Source organism: Geotrypetes seraphini, chromosome 14 (genome assembly GCF_902459505.1).
Source record: "Geotrypetes seraphini chromosome 14, aGeoSer1.1, whole genome shotgun sequence".
NCBI lineage: Eukaryota > Metazoa > Chordata > Amphibia > Gymnophiona > Dermophiidae > Geotrypetes > Geotrypetes seraphini.
The window spans coordinates 12350476-12366603 of NC_047097.1; the positions used below are offsets into that span (position 1 = coordinate 12350476).

The 16128-nt window shown below is 46.8% G+C and overlaps 1 protein-coding gene across 1 annotated transcript; it reads right to left on the reverse strand.

Moving 5' to 3' along the window:
• Nucleotides 1-3522: 3522 nt before the first annotated feature.
• On the reverse strand, nucleotides 3523-9321 carry LOC117348173 (collagen alpha-2(I) chain-like). Its single transcript, XM_033919896.1, has 2 exons — nucleotides 8326-9321; nucleotides 3523-3774 (listed from the first exon to the last, which is right to left on the reverse strand). The coding sequence occupies exons 1-2, from the start codon at nucleotides 9233-9235 to the stop codon at nucleotides 3764-3766; spliced, it is 921 nt and encodes a 306-aa protein (XP_033775787.1). The 5' UTR covers nucleotides 9236-9321; the 3' UTR covers nucleotides 3523-3763.
• Nucleotides 9322-16128: the final 6807 nt, after the last annotated feature.

Below are 16128 nucleotides of genomic sequence, written 5' to 3' on the forward strand. Positions count from 1 at the left end.
ATGCTCCTTCTCCTCACTTCTGCATCACCCCCATCCCACCCTACTGGCGGTAATAGGAGGGTCAGGGCCGCGGCTGGAGGACACCTGCGCATACGCAACCATCAACATGATAACATCATGCATGCATGTGACATCATCGCATTGACGTCCGTGCATTTCTGGGTGCTCTCCAGATGCATCCCCGAGATCAGTGTGCCGCAGCTTAAAAGGTTTGTGACACACTGGCTTAGTGCAAGAGAAAGTCCCTCATTAGGACATGTTAATTAGAGAATGACACGGGGAAAAAAATCTGTCACTGCCCCGGCTCCGGCCCACCGTCCTCTTCACCGCTCCATCTCCGCCGTTCCCTTCACGTCACCGCCATCCCTTTCACCACCCCGTCACCGCCACTGCCATCCCATTCACTGCCCCGTCACCGTCCACCACGTGTTCGAAACTCGAAAGCAGTGTCTGTCCTCTATGAGCTGCTGCAAGACTGCTGAACTTGCTGCAGAGGAGGAATCCAGCACGAAATATAGATAAATTGTTCAGTAACCCATGGGAATGGATAACTAGTAGATTAAAAAAAAAAGAACCAGCTCCTTGCTGCAAAAGCAGCTCAACTGGACTCCGACCGGAGCAAAGAATGAACTCCCCCCACCCCCCCAGAAATCCTGGGCAGGCAAGCAGAAGGAAAGTGTGGGGACATGGCTCACCTTACCTCTTAGAACTAGTTCTAGCGCCGACGAAGTTTCAGCTCCGAGTCCGCAGTGACTCCAGTCCAGGCAGCGACCTGTCCTCCTGCTCGCAGCTCCAAAATGTTCCCAATTGCTACTGCTGTGCCACTACAACCCATTAAATGGGGTTTTCAAATCATGTGTGGCAGTAGCGATTGGTCCCCTCACTGCTTGAGCAGGAAGAAATGATCAATCAGGAGCCAGTACATTAAAGGGGGCAGAGTCAATGCAGCAACGGCACAAGTCGGCGATGGAGAGTTGGAGACAGCATGGCCGCCGAAGAAACTTGAATTACAGTCATGGTAAATCATGGTCACGAAGAAGGGGGTATGTTTACCTGCGGGGACAAATCTTTTCACCGTTCTTGTAGGCGGTGAAAAGTTTTGTTCCCGTGTCTGCGGCGATTTGGCTATAGAGTCTCCATGGCCCGCGGGCAAACCACAGCCCACCGCGGCTTCCCGCAGGGATCGCTCACTGTGTCCTTCTCTAATGCTAATCCCATATTTTGCCACAGCTTAGCAAAAAGGCTCCTTTGTCAACAAAACACTGGGATCACAACCCTATGAAAATCATGTCGATTGTAGAATAAAAGAGGTCATGATCACCTGAGACATTCCCCATTCTGATTCTCCAAAAGCTGGATGCAAAGCAAACCAGGCACAGTGGTGAAAGTGAATAAGGCAAAAGGTACTGTACTGTACATACAGGAAGTGCAGCATTTGCTGAACAGCACATACCTCCTGTATACTTCACCTTGTTCTTGGCTGCACAATCATTTTATATGGAGCTGATGTGTGTTCAGGACACATGGGCTCCTTAGGAAGGCTAATAGTGCCGAAACAGAGACCTTGTTGGGTTCTAATATTTTATTGCACATCACCTACAACTGTGAACAACTGACTAGCTTTGTTTGGATTTTTCATAAACATTTCTTTAGATACTCTGGGCTTATCTTTGGACCTTTTTCTAGTTCCTAGTGTCGTCCAGATACTGTGTGTTTTTATTCCACCGCTTTTTGCATTTGTTCTGGAGTGGTATTTTTTCTCCTTTTTTAATGGTTTACTGAGTTTGGGGGACTGCCACTTTGTCTATCTTTATAACATTTTCCTGACCAAAAATTCACCCAAGTCCCAAATACCCAAAACAAGACCTTTTAGGTGTAGGAGGAGCCAGGCCTTCGCTTAACACCATGATTCTCTAACTGGCATCTGTCATAAAGATCGCCGACAGAAGGGATTCCCAATCCCTCCTGCCGGATACCCCACCATGAACCCCGAAAACACAGGCAGCAGGAGGAATGCTCAGTTCCTCCTGCCAGACCCCCCCCCCTCAAAAGTTTTCCAGCAGGAGGGATTCCCAGTCCCTCCTGCCAGACACCCCCATCCCACAAAAGGTAGACTGCCGCTGGACCCCCACCCCCAGCCCAGCCAGACCCCCCTTAGCTCAGCCAGACCCCCCCCTACCTTTTTTAGTTGGCCGGCTGAACTTCTCCATAAAATCGCACTACAGTTTTATAAAAGAGTGTGTGTGTGTGTGTGTAAATAAACATGGTACCATCTCTGGAAAAAGGTATCTAAAGTTACCAGAAACAACAACAATAAAAAGGTTTTAATGAATTCTGTTAGAGCAAAGTTTGAAATATACAGTCCAAATCCCATTCTTTTACAGTATATGAAAAAAATGAAAAAGCTACAGAAGTTCAAACATGTAACTTTTGCAGACTGCTTATGGACCCATGACATGAAAAATCGTCCATGCTCAATATCTTGGAGCTGCTACTTTAGACACATTTTCCCAGAGATATACATATTGCATGTTAAAAGCTTAATGGAGACCAATAAGTTGTTGATAAATTAATGTGATATTTTTATTTTATTTATGCTGGCTTTTACAAAGCTCATCGAAACAAAAAATGGACACTTGAGTTTCAAATCCTTTAAACTGACGATGGTGCTCAGAACCAAAGGTGGCAAAAAAAAAAAAAAAATCACAAACGGGGACAAACCCCTAACTGTGCTTTTGCAGAGTCTATCATTGCACCATCTTATTGCCAGTGAAAAAGATTTTTCAACGTGCTATAGAGGTAAGTATTTGATTCATAAAGTGCAAAAAAGTCTTTTCAAAAGAGTGCAAAACAATTCAGTAACTTAACTTAAATGCAAAAGCTTTTTAAAAGTCTCACTGCGGCGGGTGTGGCAGGTTCTGACACGTTTCGCCGATGGCTTCTTCGGTGAACCCACTTTCTTTGGCTGTTAAGCTGTGAAAAAACTTCTTCCATGTTGTCCTCTCACAGATACTTCATTTCCAGTTTGATGACACGTTTACAAAGCTGCAGTAGAGGTTTCTACCGTGGGCCAGCAAGGTAAATGCTCCAACACTTGAGCCCACGGTAGAAACCTCTACCATGGCTTTGTACAAGGATCCCTTATTTTGTACCTTTTTCAATTATGGCAATAAATTTATAAAGAACAACTATTTGCCAAGCTGGTAGATAGCTGACTTTGCCCCAAGTTGTGTATTTGGTCAATTTATAATCAAAGTTCTTTTGGATTGATGATTGAAAGTTGACCCACTATGCAAACAGCTCGGTCTGGTTTTTATTTTATGAGGTCCTTTTCCTCTTATTCAGAGAAGGCTAGTAAGCAATTTTGTTATTCTCTAGCAGCTTGGCAAACATTTGTTCTTTTTTGGCACAGTGCTTTATTGCCAAACCTTGTATTAAAAGTTATACTTTGTATGTCAGTAATTTTCACACAAATACAGGGTGTGGCAAAATAACCTCCTGGATTTTAAACGCCAACAAAAATGTGATTCAAAATTTTATTACACAATCTAAAAGTGCATGGAAAGTACAGTTTGTTTTCATGTAGTTTTGAAAATGATGTTGTCCAGATGGTGGTCTTCATTTGCTAAACACATTTGTAGTCGATTTTTGAAGTTTTGCATCACCTGGAAGATCATTTGTGGAAGTATTACTTTAATTTCTTGGCATATAGCAGCCTCCAGTTCATCAATAGTTCTTTGTCGATGTGTGTAGACATCAGCTTTCAGATAGCCCCTGAAAAAAAAAATCATAAGGGGAAAGATTAGACAAACATGCAGGCCACCCAACATCACTGAGTAATGAAATCAAGTGTTGTGGAAACATTTTTCTCAAACTTTCCATTGATCTCCTCACAGTGTGAGTGGTAGCCTCATCCTGTTGAAACCACACATCCAGATTGCCAAGTTCAATGAGTTTTGGTTCCAAAAGGTTCTGTAGCATATCCACATACCAACTGGAAGTTACTGTAACTGTTTGGCCTTCCTCCTCAAAAAAATAAGACACCAAAATCTGCAACAGCATACCAAACAGTGACACGTTGACGGTGTAGAGAACTTTCATGAAACTGTTGAGGATTGTTTTCCGACACCAAAGAGGGAGCCAAAGGAGGCCTCAATGACGAGACAATCAAGACACAGCAAAGGAGTCATGAGGAGGAGATGTCAATGATTCAGTCATGGGTGTGCAGTTCAAAGTTCACTTTATTGATAGTAGCATTGTGAGGACTTGAAGACTCGACACTGACAGTGTTTTGGCATCTATGCTTTTGTCAAGAGTCTCAATGACTAGTAGTTCTATCACATAAGTAGAGCATTCAATACAGGTCAAATTTAGAATCGAGCAGAAAAATATCTGGTGGCCAAAGCTCACTTCTAAATTTGACCTGTATTGAAGCTTTCCTCCACTCAAATTTGTTCCACTAATGCTGGTCACTGGAATTTTAAAGCTTCAGGTCATCTACAAACAGTAAGTATGATATTACATCTGAACTGTTGGCATCTTTAGTATAACAAGAGAGAGAGAAGAAGAATATATGGTAAATAATAAAAATAGATGTTAATTTGGGGAATGGAACTACCTATCTAGAACTTATCTCTGTGTAATATTTAAGAACAGATACTTAAAGAATTTAAGAAGGAATTAGAATTTTAATTTTTCACAGAGTAAATTTGTTTATGAGACTAGACAGGCAATGCAGTAATTTTAGTTATAATTTAAGGATCTTTAAACAAGGGAAATGTGGCACAAGATAAAATATTTCTAGAGTAGCAGAATGACTAATTTAAGCTGGATTAAAAGTAACTCACTATGATAAAGGCCCAGGAGGTCTGTTTGCAGAGGGTGGCTGGAGGAGATGATGTTGAGGGGCAACAGGCCCAGGACGAATGTCAGGAAGTTCTGTTTCACACAGCGAGTGGTGGATATTTGGAATGCTCTCTCGGAGGAGGTTGTGATGGAAACCTCCATTGTGGGATTCAAGTGCAAGTTGGATGCACACCTCCTTGCAAATCACACTGAGGGATACGGCTAAATATGGTCATCATAAGGGAACACCTAGGTCTCCATCAAGGAATACCTAGATTGGCCTCCGCATGTGCGGGTCACCGGACTGGATGGACCAAAGGTCTGATTCAGTGAGGGCATTTCTTATGTTCTTATGTCCTTGCTGGAAGAAAAGTTCTTCAGTTGTAGAATAGCTGAGAGCACATGGAGTCTTGGATGTAGAGGAAAGATTCCACCAAGGTGTACTGCAGATATCCAGCGGTGATCCAAAGAGGAGAAGCTTAGGTCAGAGGTAGGCAATTCCGGTCCTCGAGAGCTACAGGCAGGCCAGGTTTTCATGATGTCCATAATAAATATGCATCGGATAGATTTGCATCTCAAGGAGGCAGTGCATGCAAATCCATCTCATACATATTCATGGTAGATATCCTGAAAACCTGGCTTGCCTGTGACTCTTGAGGACCGTTATCGCCTACTATTCCAGCGATCAACCACCCTTTCAGTGAAGAAGAACTTCCTAGCACAGTGACACTAGGAAGTTCTTCTTCACTGAAAGGGTGGTTGATCGCTGGAATAGTCTTCCACTTCAGGTTATTGAGGCCAGCAGTGTGCCGGATTTTAAGGCCAGATGGGATAGACATGTGGGATCTATCCGCAAAGATAGATAGGGAGGGTCACTGGAGTGGGCAGACTTGATGGGCCGTGGCCCTTATCTGCCGTCTATTTCTATGTTTCTATGTTACCCCTGGCTTAGGTTAATCTGGTTCACGGAAGTTTCGCCCCCCACATTTCGCCCCCAGCAATTCGCCCCTCACATTTCGCCCCCGCACATTTCGCCCCCCGGATGTTTCGCCCCCACACATTTCGCCCCCGCACATTTCGCCCCCCGGATGTTTCGCCCCCACACATTTCGCCCCCGCACATTTCGCCCCTGAGTGTCAGACTATTCCTCTCGCAGGCGATTTCTTTGCCGACACGACGGCAGGCTACAAATTCAAAGTGCACAGCTGGCTGTTCTCACTGCCTCTAATGTCGGCCCTGCAGCTCCGGACTTCCCCACACCTGCTCTCTCCCCCCCCCCCCCCCGATCACTATTATTTTAAATGTTATGGCAGCCACTGTATCCATCGGAGGAGACTTCTAACCTCGGCCATGAAGTTGCTGTTGCAGGAAGAGTTCCGGGGCAGGCCAGGTCCCGCGTTGGGGGGGGGGGGAGGGAGGAAGAAAGAAGATGGGGGAAGCAAGACTTGCTGTCTCCTGCTGCCTCTCTAGCGGCAGAGTGGCACACAAGGCTGCCTGCCTGGTTGGCTGACGCGGCTGTCTCCCTCTGCTTGGGAGCGTCGCGCTTTCCCTGCGCCCTGCTTCCCGGCTCTCTCCTCGTGTGGCTGGGGCAGGGTAAAGGGTGGGGGGGGCTGCTTGAGAGGAGTCGCCGCTGGAGAGGAGTCGCGGCGGTACCCTGCGCCCTGCTTCCCGGCTCTCTCCTCGTGTGGCTGGGGCAGGGTAAAGGGTGGGGGGGGCTGCTTGAGAGGAGTCGCCGCTGGAGAGGAGTCGCGGCGGTAGCCGCGCCGGCGTTTCTGAGCCGGCGACTCCTTCCTCCTAGGGCGCGGGTCGCGTTGGCGCTGCGACAGCGTTCCGGGCCGGCCTCTCCCTCCCCCCCCCCCCAGGCCACGGGCCGCAACTCCCTCCTCACATGCCGCGGGCCGCGTGGGGACACACCTGCAGTCCTGATGTTTCCTTTCAGCCCTGCACGTTGTCCGGGCTTTCCGTGCGCGGTGGTGGACCCCGCTTCGGCTCCCGATGTTTAAAAAAAAAAAAAGGGAGGGCGGAAAGGAGTGGTCCGCCCCGCACGGGCGTACCTTCTGCTTGGGAGCGTCGCGCTTTCCCTGCGCCCTGCTTCCCGGCTCTCTCCTCGTGTGGCTGGGGCAGGGTAAAGGGTGGGGGGGGCTGCTTGAGAGGAGTCGCCGCTGGAGAGGAGTCGCGGCGGTACCCTGCGCCCTGCTTCCCGGCTCTCTCCTCGTGTGGCTGGGGCAGGGTAAAGGGTGGGGGGGGCTGCTTGAGAGGAGTCGCCGCTGGAGAGGAGTCGCGGCGGTAGCCGCGCCGGCGTTTCTGAGCCGGCGACTCCTTCCTCCTAGGGCGCGGGTCGCGTTGGCGCTGCGACAGCGTTCCGGGCCGGCCTCTCCCTCCCCCCCCCCCAGGCCACGGGCCGCAACTCCCTCCTCACATGCCGCGGGCCGCGTGGGGACTGGCGGCCCGGTGGGAAGGGAGACAAAGTTAGAGTGAGAGAGAGAGAACGGAGGAACGCTCAGGGGCGAAATGTGCGGGGGCGAAATGTGTGGGGGCAAAACATCCGGGGGGCGAAATGTGTGGGGGCGAAATGTGTCTGGGGGCGAAATGTGGGGGGCGAAATGTGAGGGGCGAATTGCTGGGGGCGAAATGTGGGGGGCGAACCTTCCGGATCCCTTGCCGAGTGACCCTGACCGCACAGGGAACAGGCGTGTCGAAAACGGCAGTCAGTAAAGGAGCAGGTTGATTTATTAAACTGCCAGCAGAGGCCTGGACCTCCCCCGGCACCCGCACCCCCGGGCGGACGAAAGGAATGCCCCCCACCTGCCGCCGGCGGAACCTGCTTAACCAAAGTTCCAGGACCCGAACCTCCCGGCTTCGCCATATGGGTGAGCCAGAGATTAATGTCCTGCGTACCCCAGGACATATGCCGATTTTCCTCCATCTTGTCACGGAACGCTTCGTCGTAATTCAGCCACGCCCAACCCCCGAAGCGCTGATACGCATCCAAGACGGAGTCCGCGTATGCCAATAAAAGACCATAATCCTGAGGTCTCTCCCTCCCCCAGACACTGGCTAACCGTAAAAACGCGCGTGTCCAGTTGACAATATTGCGCGAAATCACACCCACCTTGGGTTTCCCACCCTCCTTTTTACCCTTCTTCTTCCTACTGCGAACTCGACCTTCCATAAGCGCGAAGACATCAACACAGGCACGCCTCCTAATTTTACGTCGCAGGGACCGCGGGACCTTCTCCCACAGTTCCGACAATGCAACCAAGGCGGGAGCCCCCCTATCAGCACCCTCCTGCACTAGACCCTCACTCGCTACCCGCCGCTGGGACCCCGAAGAGGAAGACGACGAAGAAGAGGAAGAGGATGTTAAAGAAGAGGAAGAGGACGAAGAAGAATCCCTGTCCCTACGGCGCTTCTTACCCTTACCCTTCTTCCTCCCCCTCTTACCCCGGCTATTAACCCCAGCCCCTAGGGCCATGTTACCCGTAATCCGGCCATCTCCTCGTCCACGTCCGCCTTCAACAGCTACAGAAGCGGCGCCCTCCGCAGCAACCGCCATAGCAGGACGTTGAGCAGTCCGGGCAGGTTCCTCGACGCTCATCCGCACGGCTTCAGCGTGTCCTTCACGAACTGGTCCCAAAGTAGATGTGCCGGCCATGGCAACACGTCCAGCGGTGACCGCCTGTGGGGAGAAAACCGGACAGGGGCCAGCAACCTGAACAGCAGGAGGGTACGTTAGCCCCGCAGAACCCGTAGCCTCACCACGGATCTCACCCCCTCCTAAGCCCCCCACAAAACCCGGACCCCAAGGAGACGAAGGGCCCACAGCCGGAAAAGAAGGGGGGACCGAAGCCCACGGACCCATCGCCCAAGGAGAACCCCACATGCCCCATGGGGACCAACCTCCCACCGTGCCCCCCTGCAGGCCACTAACCGCACCAGAAGTAGAAGGGAGAATGGGAGCCCCCGGAAACCCGTTCGCTCCGCTCACGCACCCTGCTAAAGAAGAAACCCCCAAAACCGGACGGACCTCCGCCCGCGCGTCCGGCACCACCCCAGCCTCCCGAGACACAACCTTGGGCTCCGAAGCAGCAACAGGCAAGGAAACTACCACCGCCCTCCCAGCCGAGGCCCTGCCACGTGAGCGAGACCCAGGCAGGCGGCCCCTACCCCTGCGGGTCGAACCCGCGCACTCCCGAACTACCGGCAGCTCCCCCACTACCTCCAGCGCAATCGCTGTTCGGGCGGCCGAACGCGAGCGCCTGGGAGGCAACGCCCGACCCCCACCCGCAGCCGCACTTACCGGAGCTGTGTCTCCTTCATCTAAGGAGTCGCCCGCCAAAAGGGACAGCTCCGCTGTGTCCGCGGCCGATGCAGGAGGCGTGCGTGCCATCAAAGAGCCAGGACCGCCGACTGGGAGCAAGAAGCACGCAGCAATCCGGACACGATCCCAACCAGTAGGCCGTACACCCCGGAACGGACCCGCACGCGGTGATCAAAGCTGTCTCGGAGGACCGAACCGTTTAGGTCCTCCGAGCATGTTTCCTTTTTAACCCCTCCCACCCACAATCCCCTTCGGCCGCGACAACCCGAAGCGAGGGGAAGAAGAGATCTCTCGACCACGGTCCGCCCCCCCCCCCTCCCCCAGCTTTCTCATTCCCTCTCCTATCCTGACTCCCTCTATCCTATCTAGCCCGACGGGCGACTCAGCGGGCCACCCAGCCCCGCATTAGGGTCGCCCGTCGAGACAAGCTCTCGGGCTTACTTAAAACATATTGCACCCCAACCAAACTGGTTTTAGGAAATATCATAATACTGAATATTCGTTAATTGGTCTTACAACTAATATTACCTATAATCTTGATCATCATAATTCAGTTATTCTTTTCTCCCTCGACCTTTCAGCAGCATTTGATACTATCAATCATTCTCTCCTTTTAGACAGGCTTCAATCAATAGGCGTCAGTGACTTATCACTACAATGGTTCACTTCCTTTCTATCTGACCGTAATTCTACGGTACGCTTTAACAATTCAAACTCTAAACCATTTTCTTACAATTACGGAATCCCTCAGGGTTCAATTTTGTCTCCATTGCTATTTAATATCTTTCTATCTCCATTACTCAACCTTAGCCAATCTATAGGTTTCACCACTTACGCCTATGCAGACGATATCCAACTGATTCATCCTGTTAACCCAGAAAATTCCAACAAAATAATTCAAATTAATCACAAATTAGAAAAAATCAAAAATTGGCTCACACAAAACAAACTCGCTTTAAACATATCAAAGACAAAGGCGTTACTCTTCCCGTCAAAACAGGGATTAAAACTTTCTACCCCTTTTTCAATAGACAATACAACTATTGAATTAGTAACATCACTAAAGATATTAGGAGTAATAATTGATGACAAATTTTCTTATCAAGAGCACATCAGCAATATAGTTAAAAGCTGTTTTTATCGTCTACGCTTAATCTGCTCAATGTCTAAATATTTAGAACCACAATCCCTAAACATCTTAATACACTCTCTTATAATATCCAAATTAGATTATTGCAATTCACTTCTGTTAAATATTACCCAAAAGGAAAAAAGACGCCTACAAATAATACAAAATATCGCTATTAAAATAATTCATAACGGGAAGAAATATGATCATGTAACTCCTTTTTTGATAAAATCACATTGGCTGCCCATCAATCAACGAATAACATATAAAATAGCATTATTAGTATTTAAAACAATATCCACCAATGAACCACAATTCATAGATCGGCTTTTAATACCACACACTTCAAATCGCTTCCTCCGATCTGATTCACAAGGGTTGCTTGTGGTCCCTTCATTGAAAGTAATAGGAACTAGACGTCATGACATCTTTTCAGTCATAGCTTTAGTGTAATGTAATGTAATGTAATTTATTTCTTATATACCGCTACATCCGTTAGGTTCTAAGCGGTTTACAGAAAATATACATTAAGATTAGAAATAAGAAAGGTACTTGAAAAATTCCCTTACTGTCCCGAAGGCTCACAATCTAACTAAAGTACCTGGAGGGTAATAGAGAAGTGAAAAGTAGAGTTAGAGGAAAAATAAAAATAAAATAAACATTTTAACAAGACAGCATTGATCTAAATACTTTGGAAGGTAGAAGAGAGGAGAGAAAGGAATAGAAGCAGAAGGGGGAGCCGTTGAACAGTAGAATTCTGGAGAAATTTAAATGATAGAAATAGAACAAAACAAAGACAAAAGGCAAAACAATAGATAAGATTAAAGATAAATCATAAGCTGGAAAGAAAAATAAATTAAAACTTTGTCTTCAATCCACGGTTTCAGCGTCAGTGATGAAGTGGAGCAAGTAAGTTTAGGAGGAGCGATTGACGTTTCCAGAAAGGGCTTCTTCAGGGAAGAGACTTGGCAGACAGTCCCAGGATGCCTATGTCTCCTCCCCTGCGATGTTCTCCCATCCATGCATTCCCTCCCAGACACACTGCCCGTGCCCCAGCCGCTCCAAGGAGGCTGCCCCAGATGAGGCCCACGGTGAATGCAGGATTCTCTCCTCTGCGGGAAAGCCGCCCGGAGCAGACAGTCGATCTTCTTAGCGGATTGCATGGGGGGAAGAGTTCACACTCTTGGTAGGATCGGGTCTATGTTGTGGTTGTGGCTGGTCTCGTTGCTGCTTAGGTGTAAAAGCAGTTGATCTCCACTGCTGCTGATATTTAAAAGCAGGCAGATTGATCTCTCCAATGGACTGCAGGGGGAGGAGTTCACACTCCTGGCAGGATTGGGTCTGTGGGCTCTTGGTGGTTGCGGTAGGTTTCGCTGCTGCTTGTTGTTTTTCTACTGCTGCTGATATTTAAAGCAGGTAGATTGATCTCTTAAACGGGATATAGGGGTAGGAGCTCACATGCCTGGTTGGATCGGGGCAAGGGCTCCTATTATAGGCAGCTGGTCTTGCTGCTACTTAGGTGTTAATACCAGTAAGTTAGTGTAATACCAGTAAGTTTGTTATTTGTCTCTAATTCCAACCTTCCTTAGATAATGGTAGAAATAAACACGGTTGGATTATCCAGTGAGTGAATAATTCCTCTAAAATACCTCAGCCCCACCACTCCACCGCTATGTTTGCTTCAAAACAGCGGGAGATTTACGCGGTAACTCATCATCGGTATTTTGTCTAACTAAATGCTGTGAAAGTTTTAGACAATTATTATCATTTTTTATCTTTTTTATATCTTTTTTTCATATCTATCTATCTTTTTTATAAAAAACAGGTGTACTATGGTAATGGGTATACTTAGCTTTTAACCCACACAGCTGGACCTGGGAGCCAGACCCGACATGTTTCGCACAAACGTGCTGTCTCAAGGGTCTCCCTAGTGTGCAAAGATAAAGAAAAAAAGACTTAGGGGAATAGCAGAGAGATCTAATCCTACCTGCCACCTCCCATATAAACCTTTCAAAAGTATTTAATCAAAAGCGCTCACCGAGGCCGCCGTTGTCATCCGACTCACAATTGTAGCTTCTGTGGAAAGATGGCGTCGGCGTTCTCAGGCTGTTTTTAAATCCAAAAGACGATGACAGACACTCCCCCCCGAAGCAGCCATTGGATCATTCATTCACCAATCAGCGATCCCCAGTCAATCCCCCTGGTTCTACTGTATTCAAAGAAAAGATAAGCCTTTGTTCTGACTCATTCAACCTCTGTAAATCCTTCCCACCATCCCTCCCTACAATCTTTTTGATCACTCGCCATCTGATTTGATCAACCCGATGGCTAAGTCTCCGCCAGTGAGCCACTAAAGGTGCTTGAACCACATTGTTAACAATGCGCGATTTAGTCTTACGGTTAGTCCTGCCAATATATACCAATTCGCATGGGCATATAATCGCATAAATCACATCCTGAGAAGCGCAGTCTGTAATCGCATTAGAATCCAGACTCACTGATCTTGCCGGAACCTTCCATGATTCACCACTAATGGTGGAGGGACACCACTGGCACCTACCACATGGGCTATGGCAACCTCTCCCCCTCTCTTCCCTCTTCCCATATTTTAAAGGGTCGCATCTCTGTCCCACCGTCTTACCCCTAGAGTATGCTATCCGGGGGAAATCATCAAAAATAGAGTGAAGCTGTACTATGTGCCAGTGATCCCTTAAAAATCCTACCATTAGCTTAGTTGCCATTGAATATGGAAGCAACTTGCTAAATGGGTTATTCAGAACAACTATTTCCAGTATAAAGGGATTTTTTATCAGCAGATCCAAGGGGTTGCCATGGGGGCCACATTGGCCCCTTCGGTGGCGGCCCTTTTTATGGCCAAGTTTGAAGAGGATCATGTATACGCGTCCCAATGGTTTCCGCAGGTGATTTTTTGGTGCCGGTTCCTCGATGATGTCTTTTTTATCTGGCAAGACACAAATGAACAGCTTGATAGATTTATACACCATTTGAATACGGTGGATACAAATATTAGTTTCACCATGGCATGTCACCGTACTCAAATGGTGTTTTTGGACATAAACATTCAGGTTCAGGAAGGTGAACTGCACACTTCGGTATATCGAAAACCGGTTACGCGTAATACTATTTTACACTTTGATAGTTTTCACCCATTTAAACTTAAGTTCAATCTACCTGTGGCTCAGTTTCTGCGAATTCGCAGGCTCTGTTCCACGTTGAGCGAATATAAAAAACAGTCAGGTCTATTAGCCGACAGATTCCGGAAGAGAGGGTATCCGGAAAAATCTATTCGTCAGGCATATTTGAGAGCTAAGTTCGCTCAGAGGGATCTACTCTTAAAGCCACCAGGAAGTTCTAAAAAGGACGGTATTGATGTACTGACATGTGTGCTTCCATATTCAATGGCAACTAAGCTAATGGTAGGATTTTTAAGGGATCACTGGCACATAGTACAGCTTCACTCTATTTTTGATGATTTCCCCCGGATAGCATACTCTAGGGGTAAGACGGTGGGACAGAGATGCGACCCTTTAAAATATGGGAAGAGGGAAGAGAGGGGGAGAGGTTGCCATAGCCCATGTGGTAGGTGCCAGTGGTGTCCCTCCACCATTAGTGGTGAATCATGGAAGGTTCCGGCAAGATCAGTGAGTCTGGATTCTAATGCGATTACAGACTGCGCTTCTCAGGATGTGATTTATGCGATTATATGCCCATGCGAATTGGTATATATTGGCAGGACTAACCGTAAGACTAAATCGCGCATTGTTAACAATGTGGTTCAAGCACCTTTAGTGGCTCACTGGCGGAGACTTAGCCATCGGGTTGATCAAATCAGATGGCGAGTGATCAAAAAGATTGTAGGGAGGGATGGTGGGAAGGATTTACAGAGGTTGAATGAGTCAGAACAAAGGCTTATCTTTTCTTTGAATACAGTAGAACCAGGGGGATTGACTGGGGATCGCTGATTGGTGAATGAATGATCCAATGGCTGCTTCGGGGGGGAGTGTCTGTCATCGTCTTTTGGATTTAAAAACAGCCTGAGAACGCCGACGCCATCTTTCCACAGAAGCTACGATTGTGAGTCGGATGACAACGGCGGCCTCGGTGAGCGCTTTTGATTAAATACTTTTGAAAGGTTTATATGGGAGGTGGCAGGTAGGATTAGATCTCTCTGCTATTCCCCTAAGTCTTTTTTTCTTTATCTTTGCACACTAGGGAGACCCTTGAGACAGCACGTTTGTGCGAAACATGTCGGGTCTGGCTCCCAGGTCCAGCTGTGTGGGTTAAAAGCTAAGTATACCCATTACCATAGTACACCTGTTTTTTATAAAAAAGATAGATAGATATGAAAAAAAGATATAAAAAAGATAAAAAATGATAATAATTGTCTAAAACTTTCACAGCATTTAGTTAGACAAAATACCGATGATGAGTTACCGCGTAAATCTCCCGCTGTTTTGAAGCAAACATAGCGGTGGAGTGGTGGGGCTGAGGTATTTTAGAGGAATTATTCACTCACTGGATAATCCAACCGTGTTTATTTCTACCATCTTTTCAGTCATGGCACCTCTTACCTGGAATACTCTTCCTTTATATATTAGAGAAATTAAAGATCTTAATTTATTTAAAACTAATTTAAAAACATTTTTTTCAAAACCTCATTTAATCTCTAAAAACAACCATTTTCTCACTCTTTTTCTAATCTCTAAGATCTAAAATCGGGTACCTCTCTATTAACCATACCCCAATCCAAGTGTTTTACCCCCCCTACTACTACCTTTCTTTCTTCCCTATGGGAAACAACAATTTGTAACTTTAACCTCCTTTTGTTTTTTCCTAATGTATCTTAGTTCGTCCGTATTGTCAGTCTATCGCAGCCCCTTTTTTAATGTAGTATAATATATTTTAATGTTATATGTTAAATCATTTTTAATGTAATTCGCTTAGATTATAATAAGCGAAACATCAAATTCAAATAAACTTGAAACTTGTTAAGCTTTATCCTGGTATTAAGCTTTATTAAGGGATTTCTTGAAGAGTATAGTGTTTATTTCCTTTCTGAACATCTTGTAGTCTGGGGTTGTTGTCAATAGGTTGGAGACCTGGTTGTCTATCTTCGCTGCCTGAGTGGCCAGTATAGATATGATACTCACAATGTCAGCACAATACAAATGAAACCCCTTACATAGTAACATAGTAAATGACGGCAGATAAAGACCTGAATGATCCATCCAATCTTCCCATTAGTTATACCCATTAAAAATACATGATTAAATTAACTTGACTCTTCTTTGATATTTCTGGGTCATAGACTGTAAAGTCCGCCTGGTTTTGTCCTAAGTTCCCTTTTTGTGTATGCCTTGGCAAATTTTCATCAAATCTAGGAGCTAGCCCAAAAATGTAGGAACCAGCATCTAAAATCTTTTTTCTCGTCTCCTTTCCCACCCTTCCAACATTGTCCCCAATGAAGTTTGGGGTAGAGGAGGGGTTAGAATTCCTTCCCAGATTAGCAGTAGCTTCTTCAGCAATTGAATTATGAAGATTTTTTTTCCTATTTTATTTTGTTTCTGTGGGCAAAGAAACTTTAATAAATCAGTTCCTTAAGGTGATTCCGCTAATCAGTTGTAGAAGTCAATTGTCTCCCTTCCCCAAAGCATGTTGTTAGCTGTGTGACAATAACCAATAGACAGGTGAAGCAAAGAGGCAATTGCTTATTTGTGTCACCTGTCATAGCCTGGGTCCCCTCAGTTTCTCTTTCATACCCCCTTCCCACAAGCTTCATCCAGTCTATCTGTCTGTCTCATACCTCCTATAC